Source organism: Barbus barbus, assembly GCF_936440315.1.
Source record: "Barbus barbus genome assembly, chromosome: 11".
Classification (NCBI taxonomy): domain Eukaryota; kingdom Metazoa; phylum Chordata; class Actinopteri; order Cypriniformes; family Cyprinidae; genus Barbus; species Barbus barbus.
The window spans coordinates 32,768,630-32,787,561 of NC_136739.1; the positions used below are offsets into that span (position 1 = coordinate 32,768,630).

At 36.7% G+C, this 18,932-nt stretch overlaps 2 protein-coding genes across 3 annotated transcripts in view; both read right to left on the minus strand.

Moving 5' to 3' along the window:
• Positions 1 to 18,932, minus strand: part of LOC306877381 (uncharacterized protein) — a 109,565-nt gene that overhangs the window by 79,376 nt on the left and 11,257 nt on the right. The gene's annotated exons all lie outside the window — the stretch shown is intronic.
• On the minus strand, positions 469 to 18,886 carry asmt (acetylserotonin O-methyltransferase). 2 transcript variants are annotated; one of them, XM_079428391.1, is made up of 9 exons: positions 18,789 to 18,876; positions 16,467 to 16,638; positions 15,228 to 15,357; positions 14,820 to 14,888; positions 13,612 to 13,730; positions 10,868 to 11,008; positions 9,680 to 9,802; positions 8,676 to 8,721; positions 1,384 to 3,100 (listed from the first exon to the last, which is right to left on the minus strand). In XM_079428391.1, the coding sequence occupies exons 1-9, from the start codon at positions 18,852 to 18,854 to the stop codon at positions 3,064 to 3,066; spliced, it is 903 nt and encodes a 300-aa protein (XP_079284517.1). In that variant the 5' UTR covers positions 18,855 to 18,876; the 3' UTR covers positions 1,384 to 3,063. The 2 variants fall into 2 exon arrangements, with proteins under 2 accessions (XP_079284516.1, XP_079284517.1); XM_079428390.1 differs by lacking the exon at positions 8,676 to 8,721 and having other exon boundaries at positions 469 to 3,100; positions 18,789 to 18,886.

An 18,932-nucleotide genomic window follows, 5' to 3' on the forward strand; every position in this document is an offset into this window, starting at 1 on the left:
ATTAAGTCGATATTAAATATTTAGCATTATAGCTGCGTGATGTTCCAAAGAGCTTCGTGAGATCCTGAACATCTGACCAGAGTCACATGATTAAAGGATATGAGGACCTGTCCGTCTGTCGATCACTGTGACTGAAACAATGAATTCTGATTAATTTTACACTTCACAAAGAGGGATATGAAATATAAATATGGATGATATATAGTTTACATACAGTTCAAATGGCATATTTCTGCTGTAATTCTAGATGTGTGTCGATCCATGCAGTATTAAAGCAGAAATGTAGAGAAACATTCACTGCTTCAGAAGATATACTTCTGCATGACATTCATTCCTGCTTTACATTACATTTTTAAAATTTATCTTTGACAAAACACAAATTCTGACTCCCATATCTAGAGAGCAGGCTCACTAATAAATAACAATTTAGTGTATTAAACTTCAGAATTTAAACGAACACAATATTTACATGCTAATGCACAATATTTATTTCAAATTCACTAAAACACATTTAAAACAATGCATTGTTTATTTATAGGTTTTAGATCTGAGACTAACCTGCCATTATTCAACTACAGGGAACGTTCTCACAACGTTCTGCCTAAAAAAAACATTTAAAATAATAACAACATCAAAAACAAAAATGACTAAAAATTAAACTAAAATTAAAATGAAAGCGAAAAAATCTGAAAATAAAATCTAATTCAAAGCATTGACAAAGTCGAACAAACGTTCTTGCAGTAACATATAAAGAACGTTTGTTTAGTGTTATCTGGTCCTTAAGTTCTCCAAACATGAACTAAAACTAAAATAAAAATAAATGAAGTCTTCAAAAAGTCTTAAAATTTAAAAATAAGAGCTTTTAAAAACCGTCAAACAAATATTCTTCCAGTAAATAAAATAAATGTTTGTTGTCTTTAATAATGTTCTCGAAATGTAAACTAAAACTGAACTAAAGCTAAAACAAAACACAAATTAAAATGTTTCTTGTAAAACATTCATCTAACGTTTTTTAAATGTTGTTCCTTGTTTCAGAACGTTCAGAGAACATTCAAAAGTAACATTCCTGTAACGTTTAACAATGATACATCGGAACGTTCCCTTGACATTCACAGTGTCACGGTGCCATTTATAAAACTGAATTCTGAGCAGACAAAGAGCTCTTTCTGAACTGGGAGGGATGTCAGAGTATGATATGATGATATGAATCCAGCAGATAATAAAGCGTGTCACAAACAGCCTCTGGACTGGATTCATTCCCTGCAGACACATCGTGACTCTCATGTGATGCAGACGGACGGCTGTTATTTCATCAAAAGATGCTTGTTTGCTTTCCTTTTTTAAAACGCCGCCTGCAGGAAGAACATTCCGCTCATATTTATTCATAATCAACTACTTTTAATAACTGAATTCATAAGTTACAGCACACAGATTCTACACAACATACATCAATTATGATTCAAAAATACCTCAAACATTATACTAATATTGTAATAAACAATCCAACACACAAACTAAAAATATATTTTGAATATTTTTCAAAATATATTTCTGTAAAAAAAAAAGATTAAGCAAAATAAATGTTAAATTAAAACAAAACAAAAAAACATTAAATTCATGGTCTTGGGAAAAAAAAAAGAGGGAAATGTTATGTTACTGATTTTTTTTGCCAAGTTAATTTTAAATATTTAAAAATATTTTGAATGAATTCACCTTCTTGAAATTTGGGTTGTGAAATTCAGGTTTTTATTAATTCAGATCTCAGTATAATTAATTCAAGTTTTTCAATTCAAGTTTATTTGTATAGCGCTTTTTGTATAGCAGCTCTATAGGAATGTAAGTTTCCACAATATATTTATATACCGCAGAACCTTAATATATTTAACTTATGGCAAAATTAAGATGCTAAATTCAAGTTGAGAAAAATCTAATAAAACTAAATAAATCATGATTATAAACAATTAATTTAATACTATACTATTAGAAAAAAAAAATCATGATCTTGAAAAAAAAAAAAAAAGTGTAATTCCATGTTAGTTTTTTTTTTGTTTTATTTTAAAAACAGTCAAGCCAATAATGATTCAGCAGCAGATATAATTTTTTATATTTTTTACTAGTAGGTGCAGGACTCTATCTATCTTCATTTCTGTAAGTGAGGAGAGCAAAGTAAAGTAAACTGTGAAATATTACACCCAAAAATAATTCACAGTGGACTAGCAGTAAAATTGGGAGCAAAAATAATTCAGACACTTTGAGCTGACCATGTTTTGCTGAAGTGTTTTTCTTTAATTGCTAAAGTGATGTTTTTCCACCACAGACTGAACACAATGAAGCATTGCTTGGTGATTGGTTGAGCTAAATTGGTATTATCTAATTGTGTTTTTAACTTTATCAGCTGACAGCTATTCAGCCCACTCATTACATACCTTTCTATCAACGTTATCTTACATTATCAAGATGAGTTTGTTCTGACACAGTTTAGCTCTTCTCATATTTTATTACCATTTTCTAAACTATAGCGAATAAACTGATATAATGTGAGAAATGTTGAAGGTGTCTGAATAAATTTTGGTTTGACTGTATCTGAATTTTTTTAGATGAATTCCCATCCTTCAAATCTGGGTTTTTATTATTTAATTTGTGGATTTCAGCTTGTGAGATTCAAAATGCTCTAAATTCAAGAGAAGAAATTGAGGTTTCAAAGTTTAGGAAATTGCTGGTAAATTTCACAATTACTTACAAAGAAATGGCAAGTAACACATTAAATGAAACATGAAACTTTGAAGTATAGAAAAAGTGAAAATGGTATTTCCTTGTGTAATCATTCCTTGTTTTAAAAATAATTTCTGAACAGCCCTCGTCTGTGGCTTCATGACACGTGTGTGTGTTTATTTGCGGGCCAGGATGACATCGTAGATCTTGCCGGTGTTGTGGATCTGGATGTGTGTGAATCCAGCGGAGCTCAGCAGACGACTGTAACCTGAAGCCTTGCGCTCACGACCCTCCGTCTGCACCAACATGTTCAGAGAATAGAGCTGCGCCGTCAGAGGACCACTGTTATCCTCATACAGCAGAGCCTCCACCAGCAGCACACCTCCACCTGCACACACACACACACACACACACACACACTGTTATCCTCATACAGCAGAGCCTCCACCAGCAGCACACCTCCACCTGCACACACACACACACACACACACACACTGTTATCCTCATACAGCAGAGCCTCCACCAGCAGCACACCTCCACCTGCACACACACACACACACACTGTTATCCTCACACAGCAGAGCCTCCACCAGCAGCACACCTCCACCTGCACACACACACACACACACACACACACTGTTATCCTCATACAGCAGAGCCTCCACCAGCAGCACACCTCCACCTGCACACACACACACACACACACACACACACTGTTATCCTCATACAGCAGAGCCTCCACCTGCACACACACACACACACACACACACACACTGTTATCCTCATACAGCAGAGCCTCCACCTGCACACACACACACACACACACACACACACACACACACACACACACACACACTGTTATCCTCATACAGCAGAGCCTCCACCTGCACACGCACACACACACACACACACACACACACACAGTTATTATAGATTCTTGGCAGAATTATGTAGTTCTGCACAGGCCCCTCCCACGATAGTTGATTGACACTAGTGTTTTACCACAGCTCCGCCCTGAGTGATCTGTAAACAGATTGTTTTGTCCTCCATTGTTTCACCGCCGGAGCAGATGTAGACAAGAATGATTCCTAAAAGATTTGAGGTGCTTTGTTGTTGATGTAATGATGAACACAGCAGTCGTCATTTACTCCCGACACCTGAGCCGCTGAAGACACAGAGGATTTCTTTTGTTTTTGAAGGGAATGTATCCTCTACCTACATGCGTTTATGTTCACGCACATCATCTGTGATCCAGCCTCACCTCCAGAAGAAGTAAGTGTAAGGGGTTTTTATAAATCTTTGCAAATCGCCTTTCCCAATAACGTGCTAGTTAGCAAGTTCCGCGGCAAAATGTGGCTAAAGTTACCTGTCTCAGAGAAAGGCTCGTCACTCCACAGAAGAGAGGGGCGGGGTCAGCAGAGCTTATTAGCATTTAAAGGGACATGCACCAAAACCGCTTGCTATGATCAGAGCTGTTTTTGACAGGAAAAGGGGTGTTTTTTACACTACCAAAGTATGTTATAGATTTTCATTAAAACCCTAAAGAATCATACCAACTTGTGGATAATGGGCATCTGATGTCCCCTTTAAATTAAAATGTTAAAAATGTATTTAAAAGCCATTCAGTTATATTAGCAATATAACTGCACTGACACTAGTGGATCAGTGATATTTTAGTATTACTTATATACTATTATAATTTTAATATTTTGAATATTAGCTATTCTTTTTATTTATTTATTTCAATTTAGTTAAAGTTTTAGTCAATTTTTTTTTTTTAATTATTATAATGATTTAGGCTTAATTTGTTTTTATTTCACTTTTATTTTTATTTCAGTTTTAGTTTGTATTTATTATTTAATTTCAGTGCTGCAACAAACTCAATTCAATTCATTTTCAAGGTAACAATTCTAATTTGCATTTAGTTTAAGTTTAAGTGAGTGTGTGTGTGTGTGTGTGTGTGTGTGTGTTGTGTGTGTGTGTGTGGAGCAGCAGCTGTAGTGCAGCGACTCAATCTCAGACATGAGTGATTCTGACACCAGCCGAGGGAAACGGAAACACGGAAACACACACACACACACACACACACACTAGTGAGCTCATGTCATACACTCCCATTGTTTTCATATCAGGCTAATGACATTTTCTGTCCTAATCTGACCCCTGAACAAACCCTCACAGAAACCTGTGCAAAACACTGGATATAAACACAAACCTGATTTGACTGATTTATAAGTGATCCTCACACACATTTACTCAGCTGTATAAATGGGAGCGTTGTATAAACCTACTGTATACTGAATACAATGTAAGTTGCAATTACATTTTTATTTAATTCTGTGACAGAAACAGGCTTCCAAGTTTATATCTTGCAATTCTGACTTTTTTCCTTTGAATTTTAAGATTATATCTCACAATTCAGTTTCCACCACAGATTTTTTTTTATTGCAACTTTTGACTTTTTTCACAATTCTGACTTTTTTCTCAGATTTGTGTGAAAAAAGTCAGAATTATGAGAGGAAAAGTTGTAATTGCCTTTTTTTATTTAATTTTTTTTTATTCTGTGGCAGAAATAAACTTCCATAACATATTTAAATTTATTTATTTATTTTCATGCCATTTTTGCAAATGGTAAAAAGGAGGTTTTGTCAGGTTTAACTCATTTCTATATGGTTAAGCAGGTACACACACATACGCACAAATCCTTCATGAACTTTCATCCACACATGACATGATCTGTTTATTAATAAATCAGGCGACACAGCATCATCATGTATCATATATGATCACTTCTGTTGGCTTTTTTCATATTTAACAGGCTGAATGTGTGATTTAATAGAATAATTCAGCATAAAATCTCAATTCTGTCATTATTTCAGTAAGTGACGGCACACATTTGAGGTGAACTGTCCCTTTAAGAGGGTGAATTTGAGGTGAAAGAAAGCCTCATATTGTTGTGAGCAGATAAATTATATAATGAGCTTCTGGCGGTTTGTGCTGTTGTTGTTTAGCAGAATGAGATGCTCACAGGCCTGAGTTTGTGACGAGTGTTTAGTTGACATTCGCTCGTCTTTTTCATAGAGTCGGGAAGCAGCAGCCCTTCAGACATACACACACACACAGTCCCCCTCTCCCTCTCACACACACACACACACACACAGCGCTTTAGCCTCTCACACCTTCTCAGCAGCTGAACAGGTGTGTATATCACTGAACAGACACTTGCCCAGCAGCCTTTGCTCCAGACACATTTCTGCTGTTCATTTCTTTCACAGAATTTCTTCAGTATATTCAGTTCTGATCTGAACTAAACTAACAGCTATAGATGAATCACGATATGACTGAAGATTATGTTTATGACAGATTTATGGCAGGTTATGTTGTCTTGGTAATGTCAAGTTGTCATAATAAAGGCATCTCAAACAATGCCATCTTTGCATTAAAAATGACATAACTGAGTGAATGGCACTTCATGTGTCAGAGAGTCACCACAGTCGCCGCAGTCTCCACTAATGACACTCACCAGATCCCAATCCCCTGATTTCTAATCACCGCCACCTGTCAGCACTCATCAGCAGCACTATATCCCTGCACTCCACCTGTTCACTCACTGTCTGGTCTCAAACTTTCCATGTTGACAAACCTGACCCACTTACCTTTTGTCTACTTACCAGTTGCTCCAGTGTTCCTATCCCTGTTCTCCACCGCTCCAGTTCTCCACGCTCCTCTGTTACCTTCGGATCCCCTGGAAAAGGAAAAAGGACATTCACACTCAGATAAGCCCCTAGAGACATTCCCATTCCCCGCCTGCTTACCTGGACATTCTGCTCATCTCATTCCCCTCTGCTACTACTCAATAAACCTGTTGATTGTTTTGCACTTACCTCTGAGTCCTGGGTCTATCTGCTGACATTATGGCAGTTGTCATAAACATGCATAAAATATCCTTCATATTAATGACATGTGTAATGATTATGAAGGTGTCATGTTAGTCTTATGCACACCCCTTCAAGTAAAGTGTTACCGATTTTTTTGAAGAGCCGATCTTGAACATTTAATGTAGAAGTCCGTGAAAGTGATTTCGTGCCACTTTTGAATATACTATAATGCGCCGTTTACTTGCAGAATGCAAGCGTCTAGAGGCGACATAAGTCTGAAGTAATGAATTTAGGTAAAGGGATGCAGAGCCAGTGGTGGTTCTATAGGCAAGCATTAATGCCTTGAATTTAATGCGAGCAGCTATTGGCTAAACAGCAGTGTGACGTGTGTTATTTTCCGCTCATTAAAAATTAATCTTGCTGCCGCATTCTGGATTAATTGTAAAGTTTGATAGAACTGGAAGACCTGCCAAGAGAGCATTGCAGTAGTCCAACAGAACAAGAGCTTGAACAAGGAGTTGTGAAGCATGTTCCCAAAGAAAGGGTCTGATCTTCTTGATGTTGAATAAAGCAAATCTGCAGGACCGGGCAGTTTTAGCAATGAGGTCTGAGAAAGTCAGCTGATCATCAATCATAACTCCAAGATTTCTGGATGTTTTTGAAGGAGTTATGGTAGATGAGCCTAACTGGATGGTGAAATTGTGATGAAGTGATGGGTTAGCTGAAACTACAAACAGTTCTGTCTTAGCTAGGTTGAGCTGAAGGTCATGGTCCTTCATCCAGCAAGAAATGTCTGTTAGACAAGCTGAGATGCGAGCAGCTATCATCGGATCATCAGGATGGAATGAGAGGTAGATTTGAGTGTCATCAGCATAGCAGTGATATGAAAAGCCATGTTTCTGAATGACAGAACCTAGTGATGCCATGTAGACAGAGAAGAGAAGTGGTCCAAGAACTGAGCCCTGAGGCACCCCAGCAGCTAGATGTTGCGACTTGGACACCTCACCTCTCCAAGATACCTTAAAGGACCTATCTGAGAGGTAAGACTCAAACCACTGGAGTGCAGTTCCTGAGATGCCCTTTCTCAATAAGGTTGACAGGAGGATCTGGTGGTTGACCGTGTAAAAAGCAGTGGACAGATCTAGCAAGATAAGTATTGAAGATTTGGAAACAGCTCTTGCAAGTCTTAGGGCTTCAACAACTGAGAGCAAGGCAGTCTCGGTCGAATGTCCACTTCTGAAGCCAGACTGGTTGCTGTTGAGGAGGTTGTTCTGTGTGAGAAAAGCAGAGACTTGGTTGAACACAGTTCGTTCAAGTGTTTTTGCAATGCAAGGAAGAAGGGAAACCAGTCTGTAGTTCTCTAAAAGAGATGAGTTAAGGGTGGGTTTCTTAAGTAGTGGGGTAATACGAGCCTGTCTAAACGCTGAGGGAAAAACTCCAGTGTGAAGGGATGTGTTAATGATGTGAGTGAGTGCAGGTACAACTGCAGGAGAAATGGCTTGAAGGAGATGAGATGGAATAGGATAAAGTGGACAAGTAGTAGGATGACTGGAAAGGATGAGTTTGGAGACTTCTGCCTCAGTGAAGAGAAGGAAGTGAACGAGTGTATGTGTGCTGTTAGATGTGCTTGACAGATTGTGGTGTGGAAAATTGTGCACTGATGGTTTTAATTTTATTCATGAAGAACGTAGAAAAGTCGTCAGTTGATGAAGGAAGGCGAGGAGGACGACAAAGGAAGGAGGAAAATGTTTTAAAGAGCATGTGAGAGTTGTTAATTTTGTTATGATAGTATGTCCTTTTAGCAGTGGAGCTTGAAGAAGGTCCGCACACTCTCAAACATCATCAGTGTGTGGTCTGATTGATCATGTGATCTCTTAAATAATCATGTGATTTCTCAAATTAAGATGGCTCCTAGCTCTATTGTCAGTTTGGCATTGAAAAAGGTCAACATGTGACCGAAACGTTTGCCTTTCATTCAGTAAATTGCTCCACAAATCATCTGGCTTGTGGTTCTCTTTGATGTTTGAGAGTGTGCGGACGTTATTTAAGCTTTGTCTTTTTGGGAAACTTTTTTGGTCTACGCACCTCGTTTGGATTATTTTGAAGGCACAGTGAGTCTCTGGCTGCTTTCCTTTTAGCAGTGGAGACATTAGCAGAGAAGGAAGAGATATTCAGATATTCACACAGAAAACAGCTATTTTACATTACAAAAATATTTAACAGTGTTTACTGTATTTTTGATCAAATAAATGCAGCAATGGTGAGCAGAAGAGATTTCAGAAACATTAAAAGTCTTAATTTATGTCAAACCAGTACTGCATTTAAGTCATTTGAGACTCAGTTACATAATTTGCGATGATTTCTGGGATTAAATGGCCCCTCTGAGCTCTTCTGATGAAATTCTCTTTAGGATTATGAGTAGTTTAGTTCTCCACCATAAATTTAGCTATTAAACTTATGTCTCTGCAGAAGCAAATATCAAAAATCTGTTTCACTTCGGAAAGAATGAAGGAGAATATCCACTGTGTTCTCTGTACTGTGACTCTTTGAGAGTAAAAAGGCTGTGTGTGAATGTGTGTGTGTGTGTGTGTGTGTGTGTGAGAGAGAGAGTGAGTGTGTGTGTGAGAGTGTGTGTGTCAGTGTGAGAGTGTGTGTGTGTGTGTGTGTGTGAGAGAGAGAGTGAGTGTGTGTGTGTCAGTGTGAGAGTGTGTGTGTGTGTGTGTGCGTGAGAGTGAGTGTCAGTGTGAGTGTGCATGTGAGAGTGTGTGCTGAAAATGTCCAAATGTCCCCACGAAGATAGTAAAACCTGAAATTTTAGAAATGGTGGAGAGTGGCCTGCAGTCCCCATGAGGGAAAAAATAGTAAAAATAGTAAATTATGTTTATCTGAAAGTGTAAGAATGAAAGCAGGTTTTTCATTCTTAAAGCAGGGGTAGGTTTAGGGTTGGGTTAGGGGATAGAAAATATAGTTTGATCAGTATAAAAGTAATAGAAGTCTATGGAAAATCGCCAAAATTCACAGAAACAAACATGCGTGTGTGTGTGTGTGTGTGTGTGTGTGTGTGTGTGTGTGCGTGTGTGTGTTTGTACCTGGTCTACAGGACTGGTAAATCTTGGCCAGCAGCTCCACACTCCGCTGGTCGGTCCAGTCATGCAGAATCCGGGCCAAAATGTAGAGATCAGCCTGCGGGAGCTCATCCTTAAAGAAGTCTCCTGTCACACACACACACACACACACACAGGAGCAAACAATCTACTGATGCATCACTGTTCAGACAAAGCCAGAAACACTCATGAATCACAATGACCAAACTCACATCATTAGAGTGTCGATCATTTTCATGCAAAAAAAAAGTGTATAAATATAAAAAGTGTTATAAAGTGTATAAATATAATTTTTTTCAGAAAATGACCGATCATTTCGTAGATAAGACCCTTATTCCTCGGCTGGGATTGTGTAGAGCTCTTTGAAGCTGCGTTGAAACTGCAGTTTAGACATTCAAATCGTTGGCCACCATTGAAGTCCAAAGAAAGACACGAGTATCTTGATGACATGGGGGTCAGTAAATGATCAGAAACTTTTTATTCTGGAAGGGAACTTATCCTTTAACCAAAATAAAACATTATTTAAAAAAATAATAATAATACTAAAAGTGCAAAAAAAAAAAAAAACAGAGCAAAATTATATAAACCTTATCTAAAATTAAGATAAAAAAATCACTTTCAAAATATTAACAAAATCTATATAAGTATTTCAATGATACTAAAGTAACACAGAGACTTTACAGAGAACAATGAATAGAGGAGCTGCACGAAGATTCTTCAGAAATTCTGTTTTTGTGTTCCAGGGAAAGTTTGAAAGCATGTAAATAATAACTCATGCTCAGATGAACCAGCCATTAAAAGATTATACAAGCTGTGTTGCCAGATTTGGTGGAATTTGAGTTCTGAATATGATTATATGTAGTGCTGTCAAACGATTAATCACGATTAATCGCATCCAAAATAAAAGTGTTAGTTTATATGCATGTGTACTGTGTATATTTATTATGTATATATAAATACACACACATACAGTATATATTTACATGTATATACATTTATATATTTTTATTCTTATATTTTATAATATATATAAATATATTTAATATATAAACATAACATATTTTTCTTAAATATATATACATATACATATATATATATACATATACATATATATATATATATATATATATATATATATATATATAATACACACACACACACACACACACGTACCTTCACAGAAGCAGATCCGCTCGTCTTGATTGGACACAAAGTGCTGCTGGGCTGTTCTCACGACCTTGGGAAGGTCAAAGATGGTGACGGTTGATTCGGGGAAGGCCGACACACACTGTTTGGCCAGAGCGCCGCTGCAGCCTGATCAGAGGAGAACACGCGTCACATGAGCTTCACACCGCGGGCTACACATTAATATTCTTCAGTCACGTCACCCACAACCATCTGGAGCCTCGGGAACACAGGGCAAGACGGTGCCGCTGTCCTTAAGGAGAAACTTTATCCTGACATTATTAACTACCAGATAAAACTACCATTCTGTCATTATTTATCATCCTCGCTCTAAAAGAAAGGCAGCAAATGTGGGTTTTTCACAGAACTGCGATAGAAGAAACGTTTTTGGTTTCCCAAAGGACCTTTCAGTGAAAAGATCCTAAAAGAACCATTTTTTCTTCGTGTCAACCACATTTTAATAAACTAAAGAACCTTTTGTCTGCTATAAAGAACCTTCAGTGGTTCCATGGATGTTAAAGGTTCTTCATGGAACTTCAACTAAATTAAAATTGATCAACTAAATGAACTGTTGCCTTGGAAACTAGCTCAAATAAAGCATGTATTTTATTTTTTGTTATTATTTTAGAAATAGTTTAACCAAATATGACAATTTTGCTGCAAATACCCTCACCCTCAGTCCATCCCAGATCAGGATGAGTGTGTTTGTTCATCATGTTTGTAGAAATGTGTCTCTGCATCAGTGTCTCAGCAATGGATGCTCTGCAGTGAATGGGTGCCGTCAGAATGAGAGTCCAAACAGCTGATAAAAACATCACAATAATCCACAGCACTCCAGTCCATCAGTTAACATCTGGAGAAGACAAAAGATGAAACACATCCAGCATTAAGACATTTTGAACTAAAATAAGAGTCCATAATCCATAATAACTCTTCCTCCAGTGAAAAAGTGCATCTCCTGTTGTCTCTCACATCAGAATCCAGCTACATATTAGTTTAGAGCAGTTTTGGACTGTTTTGTCTTGTAAAAGCTGCTTGATCTGTGCAGATTTCTCTCCTGATTCAGACCAGAACACTTTCACTGGAGGAAGCATTATTTAGGACTCATATTTTAGTTAAAAACATCTTGATGGATTTGTTTCAGCTTTAGTCTTCTCCAGATGTTAACTGATGGACTGGAGTGGTGTGGATTATTGTGATGTTTTTATCAGCTGTTTGGGCTCTCATTCTGACGGCACCCATTCACTGCAGAGCATCCATTGCTGAGACACTGATGCAGAGACACATTTCTACAAACCTGATGAAGAAACACACTCATCCTGATCTCAGATGAACTGAGGATGAGTCAATCTTATTTTGGGTGAACTATTCCTTCAGTGTTTTACTTTAGCTGTTCACCATTTCTTGAAAGTTTTATCCATATTTAATCGCCTCAGTTTATTTTAAATATCCCAGCGGTGTGAAAAATGTGTTTTTAAACGTGCGAGTATATCATGTAGTTTCTCAATTAACACTGCATGTACAATGACAATAAATCAATTAGTAACATGCAGCTTCAAGCGGTTTATTAAGTGTGTTATTCCTGTAGGACTGTCCTGTCAAACAGCAGAGATGAAGTGATGTGTGTTTGATGGAGAGTCTCGTCTGCGTCGTGTTCAATCTCACTGAAGGCTCGTTAGAGCTCGATAAACACTCCACATGTTAATGTCTCGTCATCATTAGTCCAAACCACAGCAGACTCTACAGATGATTCCCTCAAGGCTTCTCCTGTTTGACACGTCAGGCCACACACCTCCAAATCAATGCAGATCCCAAGCGATTAAACCCACACACACTCGCCTTAATTGAAGGGAACACTCTCAAGACGCTTCATGAAAGCAGAGGAAAGACAGTGAGACGGACACACACACACACACACACACACTCATGAACACACACACACACACTCACACGCTCACACACATACACTCATGAACACACACACACACACACTCATGAACACACACACTCACACGCTCACACACACACACACACACACACACTCATGAACACACACACACACACACACACTCATGATCACACACTCACACGCTCACACACATACACACACACTTAACATGGCTTAGCATGCATCCCCTCATGATATTAATGTACCATCGTTTTGACATCATGTATGTGTATTGTATAATACAAGTGAATTTGTTTTTATTCTTCTTCTTCTACTTCTTTTTAAAAAAAATAAATAATTTCATGTTAAAGTTTCTAAAATCAATAAAGACAGTGTTGAAAAAAAATCTTATTGACTCCAAATTTTTGAATGTTAGATTATTTTTATGCAAAGTTATAAATAGAAAACATTTCCCATATCTTGTATCGTTGATGTCAAAGGTTCAATCAAACTCCAATATTTTGGTTCAAATTCATCTATCACTGTTAATATATCTAATAATAATGCCTGGTCTGTCACTGTTGTTCATGCATTTACAAAACTGTTAAGTCTGTGCTGTTCTCAGTAATTAACTCTGGCACTAATAAATATTAATGTTTGATTTGGAGAACATTTTTGTTGGTGTTTGTATGATAATCAGTGCTGGGTCTCCTCTTGATGTTCACGCAGCATCAGCTCCATCTTGTGGTTCTTTTGCCATTTATACTCAAATATGTCTGCAAGCTCGTGATTACAGTCACATGTCTTAATTTACTAAGGTCTGCATGTGTGAGAAGCGTCTTACCTCCGAGATCACAGATGCATCTGAACGGCGACAGATCGAACGCTGTGATCACCTCACGGCCGCAGATGTTCCAGATGGAGTTCATCAGGTGCATAAACTTCACCATCTCCTCTTCAGACCTGAACACACACACACATCAGCTCAAACACACACACTCACACACACACACACACACACACACACACACACACAGTCATCTGAAGACCACAATCACATTCACTGAAAAGGCTGCTTTCACACTTGATTTGATTGTTCGGCCCAAACACACTTTTAACTAATAATCTGACTATTATTGAATTGATGGCTCGATTGGAGCCTTCATACACTACCAGTCAAAACATTTTGAATAATTAAGATATACAACACTCTAATACAGTGTTTTTCAGCTGCTTACACACTAAATCTTTCCTCGTCACACAGTTTCTGAAAGCTGACACTCAAACAGTAGAAGCACACACCAGATCTAATTTGTGTGTAAAGTTTTGAAAAAAGGGCCAAAGTTTTGAAAATGTGTGAAAGCAGCTGAAAAATAGATTCAGATTAAAAAAAAAACTTATTTCACATTGTAATCATTTCTCACAATTTTACTGTATTTTTGATCAAATAACTGCAGCTTTGGTGAGTAGAAGAGATTCGTTTTAAAAACATTAAAATTCTTAACTCTTGCATATGTTTGAACAGTAGTGTATAACACCTCAATCCATCCACAGAGCTCGGTCTGCTTGTGTAGATCTTCAATAATCTGTTTAACAGGAACATTGCAGCCGTCTAAACCTTTGAATTCAACTACTTTCTCAATCAGACCTTCTAGTGCAGGGTTTATATTGTTAACTAACATTAAAACTATTATTATTATATATATTTTTTTATTTTAAGGAGCCCTTGTAACAGTGTAATTAGTACTGAGTAATATTAATTAACTACATGTACTTACTAAATGGTTAGAATTAGGATTAGAGTTTGGTTTAGGGTTAATTAATAGCATTTAATATGCATAATTAATTGTTATTATTATAGTAAGTACATGTAACGTATCCTTAAAATACATTATCTTTTTTACTGAAATAAAATAAAATATAAATATTACAAGAAAACCTAAACTAAATGAAAATGACAACTTTTTCCTTAGCAACTAACTGAAATAAGTTAAACTGAAGCACAAACTAAAACTGCACTAAAACTCAGAAATGGGACATTACTAAACTCACCTGTACATGGCTTCAAACAGGTCTTTAGAGTTCACGCCGAAAGCCTTCTCATACTGGTTCTTCCCTTCTCTGAGGAGGAAGAGTCATGAGAGAGAAGAAGGCTGACAAACATCAGTCAGGATCCAGAGTTTGTTCACACATCCATCAGGCTTTTATGGCTCATGACTGGTTTTGTGGTCACAAACGATTTAATTATCAGCGGTCACTCTATATCTCCAGTAATATGTGTCTCAGTAAGATGAGACTGAAATGATCCAAACATATAATGCAATGCTGATTGAGAGATCAGAAGATAAACGCTCCTCAGAAGATGTGAGATGAAGATCATTCCTCCGCTGAGGAACAGAGAAACTAAAGCTATTATTTCGAGATGTCTGCGTATCAAATCTGGAGCAGAGAGCTTCTCACCGGACGGCGTCGCTCAGGTAATGCCAGCACAGGTAGATGCTTCTGGAGCTGTACTCGATCGACTGATACAGAGACGTCGGGCTGGACTTGATCAGAAACATGCTGGACATTTCTGTGTTACTGTAGACAACTAGATGAGATGCGGACAAAAGACAATTAACCACAACACTTTTACATTCAGCTGTAAAACACTGAAGTCTTTCAGTACAGATGAGAAACTTTACTGTAAATGAGACTGATTAATACTTCATTCAAAAGGATCCTTCATCAATTTTACAGTAAGTTACTGGATGATTCGGTGTCTCTCATTTGGTTTAGAAACTATTTTTTCGCTCAGAAATTGCTAGTAAATTTCACAAGTAGTTACAAAGAAACTGCAAGTAACACTGAAATAAACGTGAAATTTTGAAGCAGAAAACCTCAAATAGTATATTTGTGTAAAACATCTCCAATAATCTCTATTTACAACATTATTTCAAAAATTAAATTAAAACCTTAATTAAATTAATTAAATTAATTAATTAAATCCAATCCTTGTTACTTGAAATAAAACTAATATATATATATATTTTAAATCGACTTGTATTATTTTCTAAGGCAACATTTTCATGATAATGTACTAAAACAACAATAAAAAAATATAAATAATAAATAATGAAAATGACAAAAAAAACAAAAAATTTAAATAAAAAAATTATTAAATAATTAAATTCAAACATTAAACATGAATACAAATAAAATAGTATATTTTTTCATATTTGTCGTTTTTAATTTAACTAACACAAAATAACTTTACTGAAAATGAAATGAAAATGTATAAAAACAATATAGATATATTTAAAAACGACTAAAAACAAATTAACAATACAATTAAAACTTTAACTAAAATGAAAATGTTTTTTTAAAGTTCAAAATATTAATAAAAACTATAATAGTAGCATAATTATACTAAACTAACTCTAATAATAGATTGAAACTTTTGAACATGTCTCTTTTTTATATTTTTCCCTTTTGAAATATTTTTAGTGAAATATTTATAATTCATAGACTTTGTAATTTTTATAACACAGAATCACTATTTCTGCAGTCATTCTGATTACGCCAAACATTCTAGTGTTCAAGATTCAAGATTTTTATTCGTCACACAGTTATACAGAGTATAACCAGCAGTGAAATGTAGCTGATTTTTCCTAATCAGTTTGTATGTCATTATGAGGAGTATGTGCTGTAATGAGTCACCTGTTCCGTGGGGGTCAGTGTTTGTGGTCAGCAGCTCCAGACTCACACAGGTGTTCAGCAGACGCTCGGTTCCGTCCTCACTGCAGCCCAGAGCCAGAGCCAGAGCAGACGCAGACAACTGAGAGCCCTGCAGACGCTCAAACACACCCAGCTCACACGCACTGAACAGAGTCTGAGACACACACACACACACACACACACACACACACACACACACACGAACACACACACACACACACAGAGACACAGACACAGAGACACAGACACAGAGACACACACACACACACACACACACACACACACACACAGACACACAGACACACAGACACAGAGACACACAGACACAGAGACACAGAGACACACACACACACACACACACACGTTTGTTTCTGTGAAAGATCAGGTTCAGGGGCTGGGTGCTGCTTAGACTAGTCTTAAAAAGTTAGACATCTATATAGTTCAAGACTGGTCAGTTACAAGAAGACAGATTGGTCTCATTTGAATGAGTGATTTCCCATGGCTTAACTGCTTCTTCAGACAGAGAGTGGCTGAGATTATGCAACACTGCTGCTGTTTGCAGTGTTTTTAATTCTTGCCAGTTGAAACATTCAAGTGATTTTAAAGCTTTCAAGCGCAAGAAGACACAAAACAAGTCAATTCAGCACTCTGAGCTGCATCTCTGAGCACACAATTGAGCTCTCTTTCACTTCTTCATGCGCTTGAACGGACAGATACATACACAATTGTGTCAAAATACTCATCTTGGTGAGTATTCACGAAAACGTTTGGTTATATTGTAAGCGAACAGAAACGGCTGATAAAGATGTATCATTATATTGAATTTATATACAGTAAATTAGATTATTACACTGACAAACCTAAAAAATTAAAGTGTATCAACTCTGAATAAAGAAAATAGAGGTTTAGAGCCAGATTTCTGTTAAGGTAGCTAGCAGGAAATACAATTAAGTTAAATTGTCTTATATATTCTCTTTTGAGTAGTCAAACAATTAAAAAAAAAAGAAAAGAAAGTCACTTCATTGAATAAATGACTTCATCAGTCAGCCTACTGAACTCCAATCTCAGGCGCTGAACACTAGATGGTCCACCCAATGCTTAAAAGAAGAAGAAGAAACTGCACTGTACAATAATCTCTCACAATCTCAATTTTATTATTATTCCCTCTGTTATACTTTGCACACTCCCTTGCACATTTCTACCTCCTGATGCCATTGGCACTGTGGTCATTGGCCATATATAAACATATGCTTTTTACGTACCTCACTGTATAATGCACCTTCTGTTTATACTTCATCTGAAGCGTGTTGTATTTACAGCTGTTTGCATTGAGCAGGTCTCGACCATTCCACCTCATAACTTGCACTAGCTCTTCATATTTAAGGAGTTATTGTTGTCTGCTGTTACTGTATGTTCCCACCAATGTCAGAATCAAACATACACCCTTGACATTATTATTTGCTTGGAAAAGCCCCATCATATCACATATAATCCATTAGATGTTTATGTTCAAATTCATCTTTTTTTAAACATCCAATTTCGAATAAAATAAACCAGACAAGACAAACCAATGATTAAAAAGAGCAGTAATTAATGGTGACAGCATGCAGTTTCATTAATACACTCATATATTGATATTGAATGAACAATTTGGAATAATTAAGATTTTGAGAATTCAAGTTTTTAAAGGAAGCCTCTTCTGTTCACCAAGGCTGCATTTATTTGATAAAAAATACAGTAAAATTGTGAAATATTATTATAATTCAAAACAGCTGTTTTCTATGTGAATATGTGTTAAACTGTAATGTATTTCTGTGATCTGCAGCTGTATTTTCAGCATCATTACTCCAGTCTTCAGTGTCACATGATCTTCAGAAATCATAATAATATACTGATTTACTGATCAACAAACATTTCTGATTATTATCAATGTTGAACACAGTTGTGCTGCTCAATATTTTTGTGGAAACTGTGATGCATTTTATTTTTCAGGATTCACAGATGAACAGAAAGTTCAAAAGAACAGCATTTATTTGAAATAGAAATCTTTTGTAGCATTATAAATATCTTTACTGGCACATTATGGTCAAAATTCAGCTTTGCATCACAGAAATAAATTACATTTTAACATATATTCACATAGAAAACGATTGAAAATAATATTTCACATTTGTCACTGTATTTGTGATCAAATAAATGCAGCCTTGGTGAGCAGAAGCTCCAAACTGTACTGGTGTACAGCTCACAGGTGTTACATGCATTAATGCAGTCTAAATGTATAAATGCATGAATGTGGATGGGTACCTTTGACACCAGGAATCCCTCCATGTACTGCAGGATCTTTCTCGGATACGGCTCTTCTCCGGCCATGATCAGCGGCGTCTGTGTGTGTGTGTGTGTGTGTGTGTGTGTGAAACACAGGCTCTTACACACACATAATCAGATTAC